The 24,755-nt window shown below is 40.2% G+C and overlaps 1 protein-coding gene across 1 annotated transcript; it reads left to right on the top strand.

Moving 5' to 3' along the window:
* Nucleotides 1-11,294: 11,294 nt before the first annotated feature.
* On the top strand, nt 11,295-24,392 carry fam131c (family with sequence similarity 131 member C). Its single transcript, XM_088007494.1, has 6 exons — nt 11,295-11,325; nt 12,599-12,660; nt 15,084-15,222; nt 21,647-21,895; nt 22,120-22,209; nt 23,796-24,392. The coding sequence occupies exons 1-6, from the start codon at nt 11,295-11,297 to the stop codon at nt 24,059-24,061; spliced, it is 837 nt and encodes a 278-aa protein (XP_087863620.1). The 3' UTR covers nt 24,062-24,392.
* Nucleotides 24,393-24,755: the final 363 nt, after the last annotated feature.

Raw genomic sequence — 24,755 nt, 5'->3', positions numbered from 1 at the left:
CTCAGGTTCTCCGGAGGCTTCGAACAAGAAGATTATCGGCGGGTTTCTGTTCGAGTTATCTTCGTTAAACGACCTCAAAGAGCTGGAAGTCTTTACAAATCACCAGGAATGCTGTGTTGAAGGAAATAAATATGCAAGAAATTGAATTAAACTATTTAAGAGAAAAATATTTCCTGTTGAAAATGAGAAATGTTCATATATCAAAAAGGAAATGTAACAAAAAGAAGGCACCTTAAGTCATTAAAAAGGGACTGAGCCTTCAAAATGGAAAACATTAGAGAACATATAATTCAGATGAGTCAAATGCAGGTGGATCAAGAAAATAACTGCTCGCCTAAAGTTGTTTAGGTTGATAATTAAAAATTGAAACAATTGGGAACTTTGAACATCAAGGCTGGACAACAACAACACATTTAGGCACCATGTACTGCCAGAATGATGTAAGGCTAAAAAAATCTAGAAAGATTTTTTTAGCCTTAAAAAAGGCTAAAAAAAATATATATATATACATATATATATGTATATATATATACATATATATATATGTATATATATACATATATATATTAAGGTGTATATATGTATACACCTTAATACATATATTAAGGTGTATATTAACACCTTAATATACAATTTGAATGTTTTTGGTTTTTGTTTTGAACAAACATGTAATAAATTTGATTCAACATTTGATTTTCCTGTGTGAAGTTTTTTCTTTCTTTCTTCTTTTGAAGAAAAAGTAAAAAGATGTACATGTTTTACTTTTCCTATTTGAACTAAACATAGATTTGGATTTTATATTGTATTGGGGAAAAAAGAAAAGTAAAAGCAGAAAGGTGAAAAAAAAAGAAATACAAAAAAAAGAACAAAAATATTAAACAAACATAACAAAGAAAAAAAATGAATAAATGAATCAGAAAATTACACAAAAATAAAATGAGAAAAACAGAATATTGGCAAAAAAGAAGCAAAAGGGAAGACGAAAGAGGAAAAAAAAACAAACATTAGAAATCTTTGGGTACCTGATTCGATTTTTGTCTGGCAGAATCACAACAACAACAAAAAGAAAAATGACTAATTATGCACATGGATTTTGTATTTTCTTTTACTTTGAACATTTTATGTTTCAACTGTAGTTGAAAAATAGAAAAACCAAGAAAAAAGGAACAATGAAGTAATTTACAAAAAGGAAAAACAAAACCAAAAGAGAAAAGGGAAAAAGAAACAAAAAAAGGACAAAAGCTAAAACAAGGAAACCATTTAATCACAGGACTCCCATGGCTACCTGCAGACATTTTGAAAGTCTTAATCTGACGTTTCTAACACATCTATATTTTTTTGAGGAAGATGTGTGAGTAAATGACAGACATTGAGAGGTTTGAAAGCTTGAGACATAATCCAAGACAGAAATGGAGGGCCAAAAATGTGTCAGAACTGAAAACCAATGAAAAGACAGATCCTCCAGCAGCAGAACAAAGATAACAAAGACAAGGAAAACAAACATATCTATTTTGCACTGAAATGTCTAAATACCTACTTGCTGGCTGAGACGGTTGAGTGACAACTTTCTGTCTGTATAAACAGATCAGTAGCTCGACTCTGTTCCTGTGAGAAGTTCATTGCTCCAGTGTTAAAACAAGAAGTCTCTGAGGAAAAAAAGAATTATTGTCGACAATTTGTGTGATTAATACTTGGGCTTTTGTCACTCACATAAAGCGCACAAGTCCACTGCAGCCTTGATTTTTTTTTTTTTTTTTTTAGACGTCACCACAAATGTCTGCGGCAGAAAGTGACTTTCTGCAGATGCTACCTGGCGAGCGGCTCTGGAACCGAGTCCAGGAAACGTGTGAATGGTCCATTGTGTGAGCAAAGCAGGTCGCGCTCTGGAGAGCTGACAGAGAGGGATTGAACCTCTTGATGATGATGAAGTTCTTTACCGTCTGCCTTTGTTTTACTTTCCACTTTGTTTGTCAGGGAAGCATAAACATGTACAAAGAGAATAACAGTGATCATCATAGATGAATTGGTGGCCTCCGCCTCCAGGCTCAGCGTACCATAAACACAACTCCGATTTCCACAGCAACTAAATCCAGTTGTGAAAACACATTTTACTCGAAGATGATCCCCCTGCATGCTGCTTGTATGAGCATGCAACTCCTCACAATGTCTTTTTCACAATTTCCTACATGTTTTCATGTGCAGGGGCAGAGTTAGTCTATTTGGGACCTGGGGCAAACACCGTCATGGGCCCATCATTTCCACCAGTTTCAATTTTTTTTTTTGTTAGACTACATGATGTTTATACTCTGTATATTTATTTATTCATTAATTTTCATTTAATGAAAATAAATAATAAATGAACACATATAGATGTAGATGTTAAGGGTCATTTTTGTGTCTTGTAAACTATGAGGAAACTTAAAGGAAACACACTTTCCCCACTCAGTTTCCAACAGACTAGTGGCAGCAGCAGTTATCAAGCGCCTGGTGGAAATGTGAGCTCAGCATAGGAACTACTTCTCAGTCCAACGCTCCTCAGAGTGGTTGCAAACGGCATAATGAGAAGCATTGTTGTGATGACGAGCTGAGGGCAGCGAGAGCTTCTTAAAGAGACAGAGGCCAAATTTCAAGGCATCAAGTAAAGAAGATACATTTCGCTGAAGTCATTTTTGACATATGGCGCATTTTTAATACAGCAGAAAGTAACATAGTTGTTTGATTGTGCTACTATGTGGCTAAAAAAATACGTAATAACATCACTTTTTCAAATTGCTCCAGACCTTTAACCTTCTCTCCAAACCAAATTTGGACCTTCAAACATGACATTTGAGAGTTAAAAAGAAAAAAAAAAACAGACCCAAAACATTTTATTTACTTTTGACCCGCGCTTCGGCTTCAGTGTTAATGTTCCCAAATAAGATCTTGAAGTCACAACAGAGTTTTAACTCCACAAAAACAAAAGACAACAACAACAACAAAATCACTCCCAGCCTTGTTTAATTTTTTTTTTTTAATCTCTGTCTCGCAGCAGGCCGTGTCTCTTTCTCTGCCGCTTTTATGGTTTCTTTCTTCTGCACAGCTATTCTTTGTTTTGCCCCCCTTCCCCACCCATAGTTTCCGCCTGCCTGCATATGTTTTGGAGCCCATTAATCGTCCCCTGCACAACATGCACCCCAGCAGATAATTACAGTCATTAAACCAATTAGGGAGCACATGGAGGGGAGGCCCTGAGGCCTCACACTCCTGTTCTTCTCTAACGGTACAGCCGAGGTGGTCCGCCGAAACTCTGGCAAAACCTTCAAAAAAGAGCAGGGAGTGAATTACTTCAGCCCAGCTTTGGATTAATGCAATTTCCTGTTGGTGTAGCCTTGAAAGACCTTGCCAACTTCGCTGCAGGCCAAGTAACCAGAGCCGTAGGGCAGCAGAAGTTCTATCCCATTTTGAAATTTTTTTTTTTTTTTTTTCCGGGGCGTAGCAGCCACTGAGGTTGGTGTCATCAAAATATGCTCTTCTAAAAGTTAAAGAGGATATTTTGGGGCTCCGGTGTAAAAAAAAAGAGAAAAAAAGAGATCCAAAGTGGCAGGAAAAGGAGGGAAGAGCGGTCAATCTGCAGACAGTGGTTTTCAGCTGAACCGGTCTATCATGTGATTCAAAGCTAATATTATGGTTTTATTGTGCCTGACACAGTGGGAGTTCTGGCAGAGCAGGACCGTAGCACCGTTTACAGGCCATCGTGGCTCCTTAGCTGTGCAGACAGATAAAAGTGAGACTTCCCATCGTCGTCCACATGTGCAGTCAAACCAGGAGATTCTCACACATCCCCCCCCCCAAAAAAAACAAAGACTGATGAAACAGTTTTCTGATTAATACAGAACAGTGAGCGCTTTTACACTCACTGTTCACAAGAATGTGCGAATTTTATTGTTTGTTTTTTATTTATTTTATCTTGTTTCTTTCTCTCTCTGCTCATTATTTCCTCTTTTTTCTTGTATTTATTCATTGTTACATTACTGCAACTTTTCCTCTTGTTTCAGCCTATAATGTCGTCACGTTTCTACGTCATTTTGAGTTTTTTTTTTTTTTTTTTTTTTGCCTGAATCATCTTTTGGGGGAAAAAGATGACTTAGGCCATTATTATAGGAAGGTGACAATGTGGAATGCATGTAACTGCAAGAGACAAAAGACTGCAACTACAGAAAAGTGTCTCTATTATTTTGTTGTTAAAAATGAATAAAAACTGTTTTATTCATTTAAGTTTAAAAATGGAAAAAAAGAAACAGTTTTCTGTTCTATCCCTGCGAAGCAGCACTTGATGCTGCTCTTCTTACCTCTTTGTGGTCGTAAACAGCGGGAGTCATACAGGTGTTCTCTCCTGACTTATTGACGGCATGTAAAAGTGGAAAACGCACAGAAAGAAAAACATATTAAATACTTCACGCTAAGGGTTAGATCATGGGGCCCACCCGGCACTTTCAGCCCCGTCTATATGTGATTTTAGAAAATGGATATGAAATGCGATAGGTTCTTAGCCACAAAGGTCACCCTTGGCCACGGGGAGGTAAAGTTTAAGTTTCTCCTCAATTAAATAAGGAAGCGAGATTCTCTAAAGCTTACTGACAGGTTGAGCCTTGTCAATGTAATCCGCAGACAAAAGAAATATAGAAATGACATTTCTGTGGCTTCAGTGGCTGTTTAATGGCTTTTCAGCACAAAATACTTTCCAAGCAGTTAGGCTAAGCCAGGATTAAATCTCCCCAGATAAAGAAACAAAAGCATCATGTTTGCTTTGGAGACGTGTGTCTGCGTATCCACCATTTATGCATGGAAACTCTTTCTCGCGCTGCCTTGCGTACGTCTTCATAACCCTTGATGTCTTTCGCATTTTCTCACGTTACATCTAAAAGCCGCATTTTCATGAGGTTTTATTTGATAGATTCAGACAAAGTCCTGGGTAACTGTGGAGTGGAAGGGAAACGATCCACTCTTTACTTATTTCTTTTATATAAAGCATTCAGAAAGTCAAGTTCATTTGCATCGCACAAGTCACAAAGAACTTCTCAGAAAAAAAATGGAGGAACAGGAATAGATTCATGACAAACATGTCAAAAGAAGAAAAGTAAGAATGAGAAAAAAAAACTTAAATACTAAAAGCAAAGGCTGTCTGTGGAGCAGTGGCTACTGGCCGTAACGTGGAGTGTGCATGGTCTCCCAGTGACTGCATGGATTCTCTCTGGGTACTCCGACTTCCTGCTACAGATAAAACAAGAAAACTAAATGCTTCTGCCAGGAATGTGGCAGAAGCATTTTGAATGAATGGCAGATATTTAACTGATTCGACTTTATAAATTAGAAACTTGAAATTGGGCCTCTGTCTCTTTAAGAAGCTCCTGCTGACTCTGAGACTCCATCTTCAGGAAGTCATCACTACACTGTTTCTCTATTGGCCCTTTAACAACGTTTTTACCAGAGTTGCACTGAGAAGTAGCTCTTTAATGAGCTCAGCAGATGTGTTTGCTAATTCCCACTGGCTAGTCTGAAGGGGTTGAGTGTGGGAGGTACAGGGGACGGGCGCTGTATGAGGCTCGGTAGTTTGGACACTGCAGGTCCGAGAAGGAGCTGCGGCTTGAAGGGTGCAGCGAGGTTCACCCGGGCGTTTGAACAGCTGAATGGTTGCCGTGGGAGACTAAAGGATTTCTCAAACATGCGTTATTTTTGATGAGGGAATAACATTTTAACATGATGCTTAAAAAAGTCGATTTCACATATAAGTCTGCCAAAGACATATTTCACATATGAATTGATGTTGACTTTCACAACCAAACAAAAACAAACTAAACAGATGAAAAGCAACTGATTAAGCCTTGGCTGTGCTTTACCCTCAATCAGCCGTCTTCCCAGGGCTGATTGCTGCTGACTGTACATTCTGCAGCCTCAGTGCAGCCAAACCCCGTTGAGCTAAATAATGATTCTCCTGGAGTAAGTACATTTTTGTCAGCTCCCGCTCACCAAAGGCAGCAGGTCTGTACAGGGAAATGTCAAGTAGGAAATTTAATGCATGAGGTGGGTCTATAAAAAGCACGGTGGTCTGTCAGCTTGACCTTGTTAACAACACAGAGTTTCTCCCTTCCAGAAAATTAGTTTTCATATTTTGTTTAGACCTGGCCGTCCCTATGCAAACACACAGTGGGGGGGGGGGGGGGGGAACTAAAGTTCCACAGAAGCCAGAGTAAACTTTGTTTGAGATAAGAAAATGGAGGCAATCACATTTGTTTTCCATCAAAACTTGACAGTGGAAGCAGAAAAAAAAATAAAAAAAATGGTGTCTCGTGAAAACTTTGCAGGATCTCGGAGTGATCCAGCGAAGAAAGGCTTCCAGCTCCTGGAGGACCACAGAGATGATTGTTGCTGAATGGTTGTGGCTTCCCACTGAGGAGCATCACAGACTAACGAGGATGCTCAACATTCCTCCCACTGCCTTTTTGGTCCTCGACGGAAAAAATACGACTGACACAACCCCCCCCCCCCCCCCCAAAAAAAAAAAAAAACAGCGTCTGATCAATCTCAAGGTTTATTATACATGACGGGGGCTCTAAAATGACCAGAGACTGAGTCACACAGAACAAATTAAGAGCCATTTCAAAAGTGCACAGGGTGTTAGGACAGAGTGTCCATAAGACAGAACAGGGACACACGGACGCTTCATGATTAGCTGACAGCACTGTGATGGATTGTGCCGGTTTATTCAAAGTGAGAGGCAGTAGTAAACCCAGAGGAGGCTTCTGAACACTTCATTCTGCATTTACTAAATTATTCATAAAACAATTTTCAAAGCAGTTTATTCTTTGTAAGCCTTTCCCCCCAAAAAAAATAAACTTAAACACTGTGCTGAGCTCCTTCAGAAATGTTTGTTTCAACCGTAAAGGAAATCCATTTAAAAGTGCCTTTCAAAGGCACAGTGGCTCTCAAATGTCTTTGAAAGTGAATTTTGTCAGAGCTTCACAGACAGCTCTTGTTAAAGCCTCTACCGATCGAGAAAAGGCATCTATTCTTCAGTTAAACTGAAAACAAACACATTTACAAGAAGGAAAAATGTAAAAATGAAACAGACAAAAAAAAGGTGTAATAACCTGGTAGTGTGAGAACATCCTTGATCAAATGCTTTGTTGGATTCAACTTCCCTAAACACCGAAACATGACCAAAAGTTTGAAACTGGAAAAAAAATGTCTAAAAACTTTGTCTCTGAAAAATAGTTTCAAACAATTGTTTTCAGTTTCAATTTTTTTTTTTCAGTTTTGATTTTTCTTTCTTTTCTTTTGAACAAACTTTATGCCAGTGCCAGAGCATCTGCCCCACTTCCTCTGGACAAAAAGTACCTTTCTGATTTTTCTTTTTTTTTTTTTTCATGTGGGACTTTCTAATTTCAACTTGACCTATTTTTATATTTGATCACCAGCCCCAGAAAATATCAGACCGTACCGTGACATGTTCTCCCAGACGTTACCCTGGACAGGATGTTACATATGAAACGCTGATCTTTCGACACACAGCTCCGCTTTTTAATTTAAACATGTACTGACTGAATTTTCTGCATTCTTTTTAATTACTATTGGAAAAAAATTCTTCATTTTACAATGTCACTGTCCAGTTGTTACTGTGTCGCAATACTGATAATTATTTTATGCTCTTCTGCTGACCAATTCCTTTGTACAATGAGTCTTTTTGTAACTTATTTAGTTGTAGATTTAGTGAAGGATGCAAATTTCAATAAAATCTTGTTAGGACAGTAAAACTGAATTTGTGGTTCATCAGGTTCTCTGCAGTTGAACTTAAACAGACTGAATCCTTAAAATGAATCAAGAAAAGGTTTAAAAGTGTGCACACATATAAAAAACCATATTGTTGCTTTTTAAAAAAACATATACTTCACACATTTGTTTTGCTATACAGTATAATTATAGTTTTGGAAAACATTTCAAAATAATTTATTTTCTCCATGGCAAACAGTCATTTTGTTTACTTAATACCGATGGAGCTCATGCACTTCTACCTTTCTACCAGCAGAGGTCAGACAGATCCTGAGCTTCTCCTCTTCTTCTGTCGATAAGAGCTGCTTCAGCATGAATCGCTGATACATTGAACAGCCTCTCAGACTCAAAGATGGGATTTCACTGGAATGTTTCCAAGCCTGTTCAGATTTCCGTCATAACAATTAGGAAGGCTCTTTGATTCCATGCACAAGCAAAGGGCAAAGGGGTGACTCAGCATGTTCTGGACAATTTTTCATTTAGTCCAGATAGATTTTTCCAGAGTTTCTTGACGGTTTTCCTGGGTTAGGACATATTAGGTTGGATTCTCCCTTTTTTTTTTTGTCTTTTCAAAGATTTCCCCAAAGGAGCACAGTGAATTTTCTGAGGGGACCGGCTTTTCTTAGAGGTTCTCTGGTGTTTTGCAAGTGTGTGCCTAGAGGTTTCACAAACACTCCAGGGATCATTGGTAGCCCACCATAAAGCTTTTTATATCTGTTTACTCTTTCCCATAATGTCTTCAAAGAGTCCCAGATGGCGGCACATTTTCTGAGGGACTTCCACAGAGTCCTGATGAGGTCGTGGGGTTCGCTGAGGTTTCCAGGAACCGAAACGGCATCACATCCAAAGCTGTGTTTACTGGTGCAAAGGGGGGAGGGAGGCTCTTGAAAGACTTGTGATCTCAAGAAAACCAAGAAAACATTTCATCTTTTTTACTTTGGCCGCAGGAAACTGAGAGATTAATCTGCGTAGGTCAACAGAAATATCAAGCATGTTGCCATCAGATAAACTAAATTAACTGTGAAGAGTTTGGCCGTTTATTAATGTTTGCTGTGAGGATGATTTAATCAGATCTAATCTCTGTAATGACTATCAGTTTTTCCGAGGCCTCTTTCATTATTCCCTTCTGTGAGAATTTGCACTTTTCTCCTGATGATTTCTGCTCTGGTCAAGAAAAGGCCTCTGGCTTCGCTTAGAAAGGCAAATTAAACATATCACTCATATCTTTCCAGTAAATTCCTTTAAACAAACAGCCTGTCTGAATGTTGACCAACTTCATCAACTCAGACCTCCAGTATCTAATAAAGCGTTTTCTGTTTCTCCTTTCCGATTTTCCTGGCCAATTACTTTTGGCACAAGCTGCAGAAGCATGGATGTGGTTGCCACGGCAACAGGATTTTCCTTCACCATGGAGGGAAAGGCGCTGTTGCTCAGTGTGACGTCACCATCAGCTACGACGCCAAGATAGGAACCACCAGAGCTGGGAGAGGAATACAGATTGTGTCATTTGTTCTTGTATTAGATGGTATGTCACAATGTATTTGATCCAGATTTAAGTCTAAAGTTGTTGGAGATCCACTTCTGTCTTCAACGCTGCTAAAGTGACTATCAGCTTCATCATGTAGTCATAACACTTTTAAGCTTCAAGTGAAGATTTGCTGACGTGATAAGGAGGCAAGCAATTTGGCAAGTAGAAGTCCTTGTTGATGGAATAGATGTCAAGATGTCTATTTCTTCAATAGTCCAGCGAACTTAGGAGCAAAGGCATAAAAATGAAACAAAAACCTGATGCAGCAGCCGAAAGACCAACAACAACCTGCTATTGAAAATACAAACTTTTTTGGATCACAGCTGGACCAAAACAAAGAGCTCAGCTTGGAGGATGACCAATACGGACAAAAGAAACAAAGATGGTCAAGAAAACAAACAAAAACTCTGGAGCATTTTTTACTGAGAAGATAATGAGCAGCACAGGGAAAAGGTGTGCTAGTTAGCCATGTTGGACCAGCTTAACCAGAAAGCAGGAAGCCATTTTTGAGACGAGGAACCTGACTTGGCAAATACTGAAAAGGACATAGAATGGCATTTAAATAACTTTTCAGAACATCAGGGTTAGAGGTGAGACACATCAAGAAACGTAAAAAAAAATCCACAGAATGAGTCCTTCTGCTTTAGAAAATAAGAAGTGGTTTCTTACGCTGATGACAAAAAGCGATTGCAAGGAGGCACGTCTGGTGTAGTGAAGAACAAAACTGAAAAACAGGCAGACAGTGAGTAGAAATGCACCTCCTTTTGTGTTTTTTTGAAGCAGTTTTTTTCCCCTGGCCACATTTATGAAATAGTCCAAGGAGGAACCTGACCAGAAACAGGACAGCAGTGCTACATGTACGCAGGGACACCAAGCTGAGATACGAGTCTGCAGCACTGAAAGTAGAAATGCTTCTAAATTATTCAACAAAATACACACTTTATTGTTTACTTCATCAAATCTCATATCGCAGTGGATACAATAAACTCGAGCAGTGAAATAATGTGTTATTATTACTAACATGAATCCCTCAGTCTCAACAAAGTAGAGGAAGCAGAATGTGGAGATGTGACTCCTCCAGGGTGAAGCATGGTGGTGGTAGGGTCATGCTGGAGGGGGATTTTCTTTAGCAACTGATCAGACTTGATGGGTGGGGCTGAATACAGTCGTAGAAAAAAACTGTGGGAGAGAGAGAGGCTTTTATTTCAAAATACGTAATGCAATTAATCTGGATCGCGTAATTAACACGTTAAACTTTTTAGATAATTCGCATGGACTAACGCCCAAACATCGACAAGCCTCGTAAATGAGAAAGAAACAAAGACAAGAAAAACAATGTTACTTCAACTTGCATTTTTACTCTTCTCGTTGAAAACAACAGCAACAAATGAAAGTGAATATAAGACCAAGAACTGAAACCAAAACAAATCTTGAGAGTTACGAGAGTGTAAATGAAAGGCAAACCTTAAGATGACCTAACAAATGTTTTATCAGCTGCTGAGCTTGGCATCCATCATTTAGCCTTCTTCATGCCCTCTGCTCCCAGTGCGGTTGTGATGGATACAGCAGCATGGAGAGGGAGAATACAGTGGGAGGAGATCAGGAGACAGAAGGGGAGGAGATTCACACTCGTCAGCAAACAGGCACTCATGCTTCCCCCCAGTTTCCTCTCTGTCTCTCTCTCTCTTTCTCTCTCTCTTTCCCCTTCTTCTCTCCCCTCACTCTGTTAGTGTCGCTCTCTCACATCTTTCCTCCCATACAGAGAAGTCAGCCGGTGCATCAGCCTCCAGCTCGTCCAGCGTTCGCTCCCCCCTCCTCCCCCCCGACTCAGCTGATACTTCTCCTGCCTCCTCTGCATCTTTTCTCTCCTTTTTCTCCTCCTTTTTTCCGCTCTTCCTCCTCCTCCTCCTCCTCATCCACCATGGTGAACAGATAACCAGTTGGCCGTGCTTGTCAGACCATGGGTACCTGCCTCTGCAAAGGTCACAAAGGTCAGTGTCAGAGCCCACCTGTTTGTGTGTGAATGTGTGAGGATTTGCAGGACAAGTCGGTGGATTTTAACCATCAGGACCGCAGGTGAAGTTGTACGTTAAGTTTGCGAGAGTTTTGCCGACACCCAACCGAGACGGAGAGTGTCAAGTTTGGCACGTCGGAGTTGACTCTATTACGGGAGCGATTGCTCTGAAATCAGAGAAGTCTGCTCTATAACCAGTAATTTGAAAAAGCCATTATGACAGCTTCTCTTTCTCAAAGCAATCTGTGGGCTCTGACTGGAGGGCAGCAGGTTGATGACTGAGGGAGAGAAACAGCGAGAGCCTCATCTGACTGTCATCCCAGATTGGTCAGGACTTGAAGATGTGACTCGAGTTGCAATTTTCTCTTGCGGAAAAAAAGGATTGTTTGACGGATCTCGAACGCTGCTCGACTGTAATGGTTGGAAACGTTTAAGGAGGAAACAGGAGTAATCTAACCGTGTTATCCAGAGATGATCAAAATTTAAAACTCGTTTTGAGGCTTGAGGTGTTTTTGACCCCTAACATTCAGGATTACAATCTCTGCCATTTTTTCCGGGCGGATTTTGTGTTGTTAGCTGGAAAATAAATTAAAAAAAATAAATAAAAAGACTGATGTTTTAATTAGAAAGCAGCCCTTTCAAGCAAGATGTAAGGTATTGGGCGCAGATGCACTTTGGAGGCAGGCAAGAAAAACAGATAAGAAGAGCACAGCAGGAGAAAGTGTGCTTGTGTGTGTGTGCATGTGTGTGTGTGTCTCCATCAGTGTGTGACTGGAAGGGTATCACCTGGCTTTCTGTTGCCACAGCGTTTCCATCGTGACCGCCGATTGTCTCGACGACATCACTCATCACCCCCTTCCCCGCTCCCACCCTCCTGGGAAACCCCAAGCATGCGTTGGTATTGCTGAAAGTGTGAAAAGTGTGCGCGCAAATGTGTGTGTGTGTGTGTCTGCTGACCTTTTTAATGATGTCAATTCTCCACAGCACTGGCTGCCACTTCATTTCCTCTTGTCATTCACATGAGCCTCATCACCATCAATTATGAAGCAAAGAGGCAGAGCGTGAACTGATGCAAAGCTAAATATGCAGAGGGGCCTCGGTTAAATGGCACTAAGGGGGTTTTAAGCTCTCTCTCTCTCTCACACACACACACACACATAGAACCTCTTCCATTATATATGAGCCTCACTTGACCCCTGGTCACATATAAGTCTATCTAACACCAGTTCTTTATGTGTGATTCCCCACAGAACTCCACCTGCCATCGTCATCGCTGCACCAGACCGAGGAAGGTCAGTCGGCTCCCATCAAGGTACGACTTGATGTCTGTGTCTGCGTAGTTAATATCACGCTTTGTTAGTGTTCACAGATGTACAAGTCTCGCTGTTTATCACAAGTCAGATCTAAAAGAAATTGATTTTATCCTAAGAACGAGTTCGATGTGCTCACTACCAGATTTCTATTCCTTCACATGGTTTATTTTTAGTAAGGTTTTGCTTATTGCTATCCCCATTAGCGTCGGCAGCCTGCTGTGTCAGCTATTGTTCCTGGGATCAGTTTACATAAAAAAAAAAAAAAAAAAAAGACAGATTATGTTTACAAAAACTCACATTACAGATGAAGTTTTAAAATAACTCATTCTATTCTCCATCACTTTTGAAGGAAAGCACAGTCTTTAGTTTCAGACGGGAAAACAGACTTGCACCACAGTTTAGCTTACAAAGGTTATTTTTGCCACATATTCACCTTCCCGACACGTCCAACTGGGAACCAGTGAAGGCAGCTCAGGTGCCACAAGGATTAAATAAATAATACAAGGAAGTATGTAAAATGTAGCCTCAGGCGTCACATCTTGGTTTTCCAGATCTCATGTAAACGTATGAAGGAAATTCTCTCTGATCGGTCGTTTGTCAGAAAAGAGAGGAGGAGAGACACATTCAAGCTGTTTTGAGAGGCAGGAGGTTCCCAGTTACAAAATGAGCATAATTCCCAGCCAATCAGAGAACGGAAAACCCTACTCAAGAGAAAAGAAAAAAATCTATTTGTAATAAAAACCACTGATTATGCTCTAACATAGAAAAAAAAAACAAAAACAAATCCAGACCTTGCACTTTATTAAAATCCTTGAAGTCTTTGCAGTCAGTTCGAGAACATTTAACTCTTCTTTTTGTTCTGATTGCACCTACTCTGGTGTCGAGATCGTGCCTTCTGTCGTTAGCACCTGATTCAGGCTGAGTGCGAATGCCGAAGAACTTCTGGCTGTTAACTTCATTAACATTCCTGTCTGCCTGGGAGAAAATAACGAAGCAAATGCGTGGGCTGAATTGTTAAAGGGGATGGGGGGTGTGAATGTTCTTCTTGTGGCTCTTGTTTTCATTTACAAAGTTTGCTGTTGTTTTTTGCCGAATCCTAATTTATCCATTTACACACAGATTTACACGCCCACACGGTCCCTCGAGTCTCCGTAGAGATGTTGTTGTCCTTGCCTCGAGCTCACAAACCCGGACAAATCAGAGGCGAAGTAGGGTTCAGGATCTTTCCCCAGGACACATCAATATGCTCTGTGAGGAACGCATCTCACAGCTGCATTACTTTGTGTCGATAAAAAACAGTGCAATTGTGAAACAGAAGGAAAATAATACATGATTTTCAAAGTTGAGAACCGATAACTGCTCAGCCGCTTTGCTATGATACCCCAAAAGAAAATCCAGTGCAGCTATTTTCAATCAAAAGTCTTCAAATTGGCAAATAAAACCCTAATGTGTGACTTTTGTTTTTTGGAAGAGTGGTAAAAAGGCAAAATTTCTCTTTGCGGCTTGCATTCAAAATAAAATGATGGAAAACTATGGCTAACACCTGATCACCACCACTTTCAGAGTTGCTGGAAAGATGGAGGAAAAACCTGATTCTTCCATAAACTCCAGACTAGAGCAGAGGTTCATTTTCCAAAAAAGCAAAACAAAAAAACACAAGTATAGAGCTGGATATAATGGTTATATTAAGAGCTATTTTTGTAAGAATGGTCCATTTACAAAGCTACAAAGTCCAGAGAAGTATCCGTTTAGGATCGTATAGTTCAACTTAAAAACGAATGCTTACAGCAATCTGAGTGAAGTTAAGCTATTTAGCAAACATTTGATTTTCTAGGTGTGTGAAGCTGGAGGGAGGAAAGCAGTGCTCTGCCACTAATGACAGGCATTTATTGTATCGTTTATCACTTTTCGTGATACATTTATTATCACGATAAGAATTTTGATTTATTGCTGTCGTGAAAATTCCAATTCATTTTGTTTAAGAAAAACCCAAAACTGTTCTGGATGGTAATGTTTACTATTTTCTCCAGTGTTAGTTCAATGAGAGCATTGATCAATACCAATGCATTTGAAAACACTATTAATTGCAGTGATCGTATTTACAGTATCTGTGTTTGTGGGGCTGAGATCACAGTCAGTTACTCAAAAAATAAACAAATAAGCTGATATCACAATAAAACTATAAGTCCATATTGTTCACCTTTATTCACTCTTATGAAGAACTTATTCCAAATTCAGTTCAGGGTGAAATGAATCAATTCAGTGTTCAGAGTTAAACTCACAGCTCCAACTTCAATTGTCTCTTGTTTATCAATTATATCATGTACATTTAGGTAAAAATGTCACTCAACGATTAGCATGTTGATTAGCATGTTAGCATAACGCATCTATTTAATCCTGATTGGGTATTTGTAACCTCTGCTTTGCCAGCATATTTACTCTTCTATCTGTCTCTCTCTTGCCTCATGCGGTGCAGGACGGTCAGAATCCTTCCAACGGCACAGTGGCAGATAAGTCCAGTCGCTATGACATTGCAGAGCTGGCTACATCCTCTCTGATAGGTGAGAAACACAAAGACAAACATGTCTGATTCATGTTGTGCGCTGCCTTGCAAATCAATTCCGGGGAAGTAACCACAAGGGGTTGGAAATGCAATTTTCCTCCTTCCTTAATCTTTTTCTCTTACTCACCCAAACACGCACTAATATCCATCTTCAATTAGATCTTCTGTCTTTGCCTTCGTGTCTCACTTCCTGATCTCATGTTATTGCTTCCTCCTCTTCCCCTTGTCACCCCCTCCTCCCGCCCATCTATACAGCGTCTCTCGCCCTCCAGGAGGCTCATTATTTTTTTGTTAATGTGTTGTGCTTTGATGAACTTTTCCAAGTGGAAGCTCCTTTATTAGACTGACAGAGTAATTATCAGCGGCATAAAAACCCCATGAATAGGTTAGACGAGTACATGCAGGCGCACGGCTGAGACGATGGCAGATTCAATCCAGTAAAGTGCGTTTAAAAGGCTTTTTAACATTTACTCAGCCATAATCAATCCTCACAAACTGCTGCTGCACTTTCAGCCGAGGTGTGACGACTGCTGTCAAACAACGTAGCTGCTAAAAGCACATCATGGAGCTTTAATGCAAAACGGTGATGTTAGTGTTTTCGTGCGCTTTCGCTTTTATGCTGCTCGCTATGCAAAGTCATCGTCTCATATGTGAAGAATTATTTCTACAGCTTCCAACTTTTCACATCATAACTGCAAACTTTGGTCTATTTCGTTGGGATTTTATATGAGAGTCCAAAACAAAGTAAAACAGTGACTGTGACACATCTTTAATTTTATCTTATTGGTAAAAATCTGAAGAGTGTAAAAGTTAATTTTATCCAATGCTTTCTATAAAATAAAAGCCTCCACATGGCATGATCCTGCCACCACCATGTTTCACAACAGGGATGTTGATATAACATCATATTTCCCTGATATGTTATGCCTGTTTGTTGCTTTTCTAAATCTGAATATATGTGAGAGCATTTCTAATTTATTCCACACATCAAGTTTTGCTATTAACTACATTTTACAAAAGTTTTTATTTTGCAGGGGTTTGTTACAATTAATATTAAATGTTTACCCATAAGCGTAAATGGGGTGTCGTCTCTGAAAGTCACATTTCAGTGTAAAGCTAAACCTCCCACTGTAAAAGCTTCAAAGTCATTTAAGTTTGAGGATCTTGCTGGATTTTTGTTTTTACATTTTAGTTTTCCTCGTTTACTTAATTTTCTAAACATCAAACAAACATGTCATCACTTTTACCACCTTCGTCTTTTCCCCTTGAACATTTGATTGAAGGCCAAAGTCTTGTTTGTATGTTTCCACATGATGTAATATGCCACTAATTTTACAAATGGTCCATTTTGTAACTATTTCAGTTTACTTCATTGAACTTCTAAGCTGTATTTACTGCAGTAGCTTTGACAAATGAGTCAGTAAAACATTTCTGTACTCTCTGTCAGGGACATTGGTGAACAGCTACTAAATGTAGCTGAACTACAGTAGAACCAGTCATCAAAACCACATTTTTCATTCTAACTGTAATATTTAGCCTGTATGGTTGTCATATATTTGTCGCTTGCTTACTTCCAGCCAAAACGGGTTCATGCCCCTACCATCACATTTTTAATTGCTGATTTTAAGAGATAAGAAATGTTCTCACGTTTAAATTTTTATTCAGCAGTCCTCCCCCTCCGATGGTCCTGTACACTATAACCTAATATAATTAACATCAATAATAACCTATAAATGATAACTGCATGGCGTCTGCAGTAGGATTATTTTTGCTAATGTGACATTTAATGCTGTCCTAGTTGAACATGCTGAAGCCCAACATCGTCAAGCAATGGCTTAGTTAATGTAATTGTTGCGTTTGGGCTGCTTTACATCTCAGGCTGTGTGTCAGGTGGTGTTTAGGATCCACTTTGTGATATTTGCTGAACTCGTTGTCCCTCATTTCAGATCAAGGCTTATTAAAAACCGTGACCTTCACAGCAATCGGCTCGTGGCAGCTAAGCTAAATTAAATCAAATTCTCTTTAGATATTCAAACCAGCTTCTGACTGCAATACTGGTGCGCCATATACAACGCCACACACACACACACACACACACACACACACACACGCACGCACACACACGCACACACACACACACACAGATGCAGTTGCATAGCTTCAATCTTCTTTGACGCTTTCTGGATAATATTACCTGGAAATATTAATAACGTTGTTATTGTTCATAACAATGTTTGAGCTGATACTGGTGATAATAAATTCTCTGCATTTTAGGCAAGGCTTTAAAACCGTCAAGTATTTTTTTCTGGATGTGCAGCGTGTTTTCTGAAAACAGGGAGAAAATGTTTTGTTTTTGTTTTTTTCACTCTGCCATTTATTTACATGGTTTGTGAGCCATATTCAAATATGTAACCTTTAGATATCAAGTTCTCTTTCAATATGTATCAAGGCATAAAAAGATTTATGAAAGTTCAGGTTTTAAAATACACATAGTGTTTACAAAACTTTCTTTTCAACTGCGTACAGTCATGGAGCTCATGAAAGGTGCATCGATTTCAATTCAATGTCAAGGCAGTTGGCAAAAATAAATTTATGACTTTAGTTTGGAACTAAACCACCAAACGTTGGCAATGCAGAAGCCCAAGAATCAGGCTGAGACTGAACTCATAAAGTAAAGATTTACATGCTGATTCATCCAGTTAAAAGGAGGATAAAGGTCTGAGCAGAGTATCTTGGAGATCCAACAGATGGCTCCCACAAAATGCAATAAAAAGTATTTTCTTGTCAGTATTTAAATAGATGTTTTAATTTAGTTGCTGTGTTTTCCATCAGCATTGTAAATATGCTGCACACAGACTTGCACCAGGACACGTATCCTAACAATAACTCTTTGTACAAGCGAGTCGTGCACCACCACTGCACGTCTCGCTTTTCAAAACATAGTCAGTCCATGTCTTTTTACTCTTGATGGTTTAACTCCACTACAATAATGTAAATGTTATTTTGAGGACGCAGCATACGACTCCATTCAAATCCTACAAGTCAGTCTACACTAGTCTCGTTCTATGAAAAATGATGGCGGCCCTTGTGATCAAGGACTTTCATGAGCTTTAACGTGAACTGTTTGGAGAGATTTTATAATCATCAGACGCACAGAAGCAGGAGACTGTCATCCAGAGGATGTGGCAGAGCAAGGCGAACATGTGACTGTCAAACTACTGGAGTTCAGAGGTTACCCTTATAGACCCGCCCCTCGACTTTGACGACCAGCAGAAAAAATTAGGAACAGGAACAATGGCACAAATCAAAAACATTTTTAATTAATCATCTGCATTGGCTATTATGGGCTTGCATTTTGATGATGACATATTTGATACAATTTCAAATAAATAATTATTTGTTTAATGTGTAATTAATGATTCAACTGTTTGTTTCATTTTGTCCCTCTCGACCCTTCATACACCAGACATAGGTTGTAAAACACATATTTCTTTAGCTTTGAAGAAAGATTACAGACGTCTTGTGGTTGCAGACAGCAAACCATGGCAATCAGCTCAACAGGTGTCAAGTCTCGTATATGTTCAGCAGTGTGCATGAACAGGGAAAATAAATAAATGTAAGAAGCAGCAGCACTAAAGTGTTGGAGCACACACCACAAACACGGCTGAATGAAACTCAGCCTTACGATTCCTCTCCACAGGACTCAATTTTATTGAGGGGAGAACTAATTCTGCAGAGTTTCAACATGAGAGATTCATTCATCGTGAGCGGGCTCACACCAATCTGTCCTCTTCAGGCTGAACTTTGGGGGAAACGGCATATCTCTAACATAATCCATGTAATAAGATTTTTGTAAGGACTTTTCAGCCATATTCTTATGAAAAAGTTAACAAATAAGCTGATTATGCGGTGCTGCTGACGAAATGCTAGATTTTTTAAAATTGCTCTCGACAGCTGTGAGCTGATTGGCGTCTTTCTTGTTCAGATGTTTGCAGTCATCAGGTGTTTGCAATCATCTCGCATCCATTAAGACGATGAACACAGACAGAGCGCAGTTTGCACCGTTGTGCTTAAGCCTCATTTTGACATGTGGAAATGTTTGTTTTCGCTTCCCTCCGTAGCAGATGGAGAGCATCTTCAAGTCTGTTTTCTGTCTTTGAGACAAGAACAAAAACAAATTTAAAAAAATGAGGAAAACGTGGGGGCCTTTTTCCGGTGCGTTCACGTTGCCTAAACTGACGCAAGCAGATATTTTCCTCAATTCTTTTCCACTCGACAACCCTAGCAGAGCCGTCGCTGTGTGAAAGCGGGGTGAGACAGCTCTGGGTGACACAACACGCAATAAAGCGTGCTGTGAAATCTGCAGGTATTGAGCTCAAACGAAAATAAAGTGGCTGTGATGTTTATCTCAGCTTCCCGGCACCGAGGCAACCAGCCGCCCCCCCCTCCTTTTTTTATGTTGTCTATTTCCTGTCATTACACCGCTGACATTTTTCCTCCCGTTTCCCCATCGATTCTTTTTTTAACATCATCTGTTCTGTCTCTTTATTTGACCTTTTGTCTTTTCAACCTTTGCAATGTTTCCCCTCTGATATGGCTTTAATTTTCTCCTCTGAAATATGAGCGAGGCACACTGTCACGTTCACTCCCGCTCTTCATTTCCCTGAGACCTTCCTACCCTTGTCTAATGTGATTACATAAAAGGATGGCTTCTTGTTGTTTTGTCCAGTGATTTCAGCAGGTCATGATTAACACATTAATGTTTGGGCTGCAGGAACACACAGAGACTCACAGCTGGAATGCAAAGCTGAGGCAGATGATTCCTCTCGGATGTTTTACTTTTAATTGGAAAAAAAAAAAAAGGAGCAAATGACGACGTTTCTGTTATATTTGTTTGTTAATCTTGTAACGGTGATTCTTCTTGGAAATATTCCGTGACATTTATTTCCTCTATGCAGAGAAAAGAAATGATGTGAACGAGTGACATAATTTGCTAGTAACAATATCTCTCAGTGATCCTGCGTTTAGCGTATCCATGGTAACTGACTGGCCGTTGGATGGTCGTAGTCTCCACCATTTTTTTTATTCAGTTCACAACACCATGTTGACGTGGACATTTATTGTATCGTTTACTAAATCTCATTACCAATTTCTTTTCATGATGAGAATTTTGAATTATTGTTGTCACAATAAATTTGAATTAATGATTTAAAAGAAAATATCTGTGTTGTCGGGATTGTTACTTTTACTATTTTCTCTACTGTTTGTTCGTTAAGAGCACCAATAAATACCAATGAATTTGGAAATATGACTAAATGCAGTTACTGTGTGCAGCTTAGTGACACAGATGAGATCTGTTTTGTCCTGACAGTATTTGTGTTTGTGGGGCTTTTGGTTGCTGGGGTCACAGCAACACAGTTACCTAAAAAAGAAGTAATAAATAGTTATTATTGTCACTTTTATCAACACCACAATAGTATCAGAAAATATCACAACAAAGCTTTAAGTCCATACTGCCCAGTTGACTGACTGACGGCCATGTTTGGCAGCGTATTATAACCAGTAAGAGACGCTGCTACAGAGTTGGTCAGAAACAAACATACATACTGGTGTACATACTAATTATGTGCTTACAGTGATTAATATTTTGTTCTGTTAAATAAACCTTAGAAATATTCTGTTGTGTTTCCATGCAGGTTAGATTTGACCCGTTTGCTAAAAAAATATGCTCAAATGGTAGAGGTCTAGGCAAACATTTGTATCTATTTGGTCTAAGACGTTTGTGCCCTGTTAGTTTGACATGGATAAAATTAAAATCTGCGAACGAGTTGAGCTTGAACTCCACTAACATGACATGTCTGCAGGATGAGCCCACAATCACACCAACCTACATCCACAAATGATGTATGAGATCAGACAAAAATTGCATCTTGTTGCACAGAGATGAATGTATACATATCCTTTAGTAACGGGCGACTGTGGGTATATAGGTAGTCGTCTTGCGATTGGAAGGTTGTAGGTTTGATTCCAGCTTCCTCCTGCCACATGCCTCTGGGCAAGGCACTTAACTGAACCCCTACTGATCTGCATGTCGGTGTGTGAATGTGACTCCAGTGTAAAGCGCTTTGAGTGGTATAAGTTCAGTCCATTCAACAGGAGACTGCTGAAAAACTGGATGATGCTGTTCTGTAAATAATGTTGCATTCAAGTTTTTTTTTTTTTTCACCAGTCTTAATATTTATCATGCTATGCCATCATTTTTCCCCTCTAAATTGTCATAACCCAACTGCAGCAGAAAGTCTTCCCATTCTGCTTTACCTCCCTCATCAAATTATCCACTTTGCTCCTCTTCTTGGCCGGCCTATCCTTTTATCCAATAAATGTTATGAAGACGCATTTCTTCTCTTCCTCTCTTTGTTTAGGCCTGGTGGCCACGATAAAGGAGCACATCACCAAGCCCACAGCGATGGCCCAAGGGCGAGTCGCTCACCTGATCGAGTGGAAAGGTTGGGGTGGGTGCGGCGACGAGGGTGGAGGAAACAGGGCTGGGTGGAGCGGAGGCTGGAGCAAAGGAGGCGGCGGATGGGGGGCCATGGGGACGGAGCTGCAGGAGGATGAGCAGTTTTACTCCCAAATGACAGATGAAATCAAGGAGGCCCGATTTGCTGCAGGTGAAGCAAACCGATGGGTTTAATTTAGGTAAAACAAAAGGTGGTCAAGCAGAAAGGTGGTGGCAGAGGGCTGGGGGATCAATAACCCTAAGGACTTCCAAGGACAGTGGCTTAAATCTCTTATTGAATTTTCTCTAATTTGTGACGTCTGCTGGACCTTTTGAGAAACGACGAGGGGGTTGACTCAGGAGAAAGCCGATAGAAAACATGTTTTTGTTCCCCAGGTGTGGCGGAACAGTTCGCCCTGGCCGAGGCGGCGATGAACATGTGGTCCATGAGCGACAACGCGGAGCAGCCGTCCACCAGCTCACAAGGTTGGTGAGTCACCACAGCTTTTAAGCCTTGAGACTTTTTTTTTTTCTTTCAGGAGACCCTGCAAAGTTCACAGAATACAAATGAAGCAACAGATTAAAAGAACATCGCAGGTCATTTCTTCTCTAATGGCTTTGGCTGATTACAATCACAAGCTCATTATTTGAAGGCTTCCATTTTCTCTAATAGATTTTTGAGTGAAAAGATTTTCAAATGGTTCGGAGGGTGAAAGAGTCTTGAAGAGCACAACTGGGTCTAAAGTTTGAATGAAATCATGATTATATAAACAACTTTCACGACCACACCAGCTGAAAATGTAACAACGTTGCAATTTTGGACCAAAATTGCATCTCCACCAGACTATCCGGTGTGAAATAAATTTTAGAGCAGTGGTTCCCAAACTTTTTCTGCGCCCCCCCCCCCATGGATTACAAATGGCTGTCTGGTTGAAACGACGCGTGTGACGGGGGGTGTGCATCGACTTTTTTGGGAGAAAAATGAATGTACGTAGCTGAAAATAGACACCAACATCTGTAGCCTACAAGGTACTTGTTAAGCTTAAGGTTCTGTATTGATATTAGCTAGTCATCTTTTAGCTAACATTACCTGCATCCAACAGCTTTACTCAACTCAGTCGGTTAGTTTGGAGGGAAAAACTGTGAAAAGTTCTTTGCGTTTTGCTGGTTTGCTGCCGTGATTCTAACACAAACCTGCGTAGCTCCGCCCAGCAGCAGCAGGTCTCCTTCACAGGTGTAAACCCAGCGCGAGCGTTGTAGCGCTCATGTTGCATTTAAGGGCAGCTCGGAAAAACAGGTTACAACATGTTAACAACGGATTAAACAGTTTTAACTGCTGATAAAAGTGACAGAGGACACAAATATGGGAAGTGTGGAAGCCTCTACTGTATCAAATTGACATAGGAATAACAGTGAACTGGCCATTCTAAGGTAAAAACCCAGCGCATATAGTGTTAATGTTTTGGGGGTTTTTTCATCCAGACGGCTTCCCGCGCCCCCCCCCCCCCTGCAATGTCAGGGAGGGGGGCGCGTTAAGGCAGTTTGGGAACCTCTGCTTTAGTGTTTTATTGGGTTCTACTTTTGGTGAATTTCTTTCTAGGCAGGCCGCTCCTGGGAACCTTCACCACCCTTCCGTGTTTTCTCTGCAGTTCACTCAAGACAAAACCTTCTTTTAAAAAATGTATTACTTATAAACTTAACTTTGTACTTTTCAGGTTATCTTTACCTGGTGTTAAAATGTGTTTAATCAGAAACATTGAAGTGTGAAAAAACTAAAAAAAACTAACATTTCCATCGCACTGTAATGATGACGAATTTCAGCCACTGCCACACGAAATTTAACTTGTTTGACGGCTGGGCTGAGTTTGTATTTACTCTAAGTGCCGTTCAAGATTGCAGCCACATACTGTGCGACGAAACGCTTCAAAGCGGTTTTTCTAATGCAAGCAATTTACTTGCAAATGTAAATCATTTGAGCAACCCGAGAAGCTCCAGCTGTGATCGTTTTCACCACTTATTTAATTTATTTCTTTCTTTTTGAGCAACTCACTGACATTGCCGTCGTTTTTCAGCCGCAGAGGGCCACTTCTTGTCCAAGTATTTGCTCGACGGAGGAAGCGTCGGCGTTCCCCAGCACCTGTACAGCATTCACACCCAGACTTACGGCGGCGACAGCCTGATTCACCCGCCGCTGGCCAACTCGACGCTTCCCCCAGCACTCGGCGCCCAGCGAGTCGCTGATCGTCCCTTTGAGGACAGGAGCATGGCGACGGCGGAAGCCGCCGTCCGCCACGTCGACAGCAGCTCTCTGTCCGAGGACGACGTTTTTTACAACTAGGCTGCGGAACGAAAGACGCTGGTCACCGCAGTGGAAACGCCCATGAGGCTCAGTGAGGACTCGAGCCTCGTCCACCAGCAATGATTGTTCTGTAAGACATTTCTTGAGGCGAAACTCTTCGAAATGCATCAACCGGAAGGATTTAAAGGCCTGACTATAAATGCTATTTTTTACATGAGTGAGGGTAGGCCTATTCTTCATGTGAATGTACAGTTTAAATGTGACATTTTAGTTTTTTATTCCATGTAGAAAACAGCTGGAGCAGAGCTGTAAAGAGTCGGTGTAAATATGTTGTTATAAAGCGTTGGTTTTAATATATATGTGACAAATATGGCTGCCTGGTTTTGTTGGTCATTTTTTCCCTCCTGAATTCAGTTTAATTCAGTTAATTTATATAGTGCCAGTTCACAACAAATGTCACTACAACTAAATTAAAAAGAAAAAAAATCACTTTAATCACACACAGATTCCGATCCTAGTTATCAAAAATTACAGTATCTAAGAAAATCCAACAAATTGCATCGAGTCATTGACTTCACAGCAATCCCTCACACTGAGCAACAATGGAGAGGAAAATTCTCCTTTAACAGGAAGAAACCTCTAGCAGAACCAGAACTCCTCTGTCTTAGAAAAGACAAGAGGAGAGATGCACAAGAAGCAGAGGAACTTAGGTAGGATTATTTTCGGTGTTCAT

This window comes from Poecilia mexicana, unplaced genomic scaffold, assembly GCF_051168715.1.
Source record: "Poecilia mexicana isolate PSO_F unplaced genomic scaffold, ASM5116871v1 scaffold_7, whole genome shotgun sequence".
Taxonomy (NCBI): Eukaryota; Metazoa; Chordata; class Actinopteri; order Cyprinodontiformes; family Poeciliidae; genus Poecilia; species Poecilia mexicana.
The sequence above is the reverse complement of the archived record's forward strand: the minus strand, read 5'-3'. Positions and strand labels throughout refer to the sequence as shown.

Coding starts and splice junctions, on each gene's coding strand:
- fam131c (XM_088007494.1), top strand. CDS start 11,295: ATGGGTACCTGCCTCTGCAAAGGTCACAAAG. Junction 11,326..12,598: donor CCTCTGCAAAGGTCACAAAG/GTCAGTGTCAGA, acceptor GATTCCCCACAG/AACTCCACCTGCCATCGTCA. Junction 12,661..15,083: donor GTCAGTCGGCTCCCATCAAG/GTACGACTTGAT, acceptor TGTAACCTCTGC/TTTGCCAGCATATTTACTCT.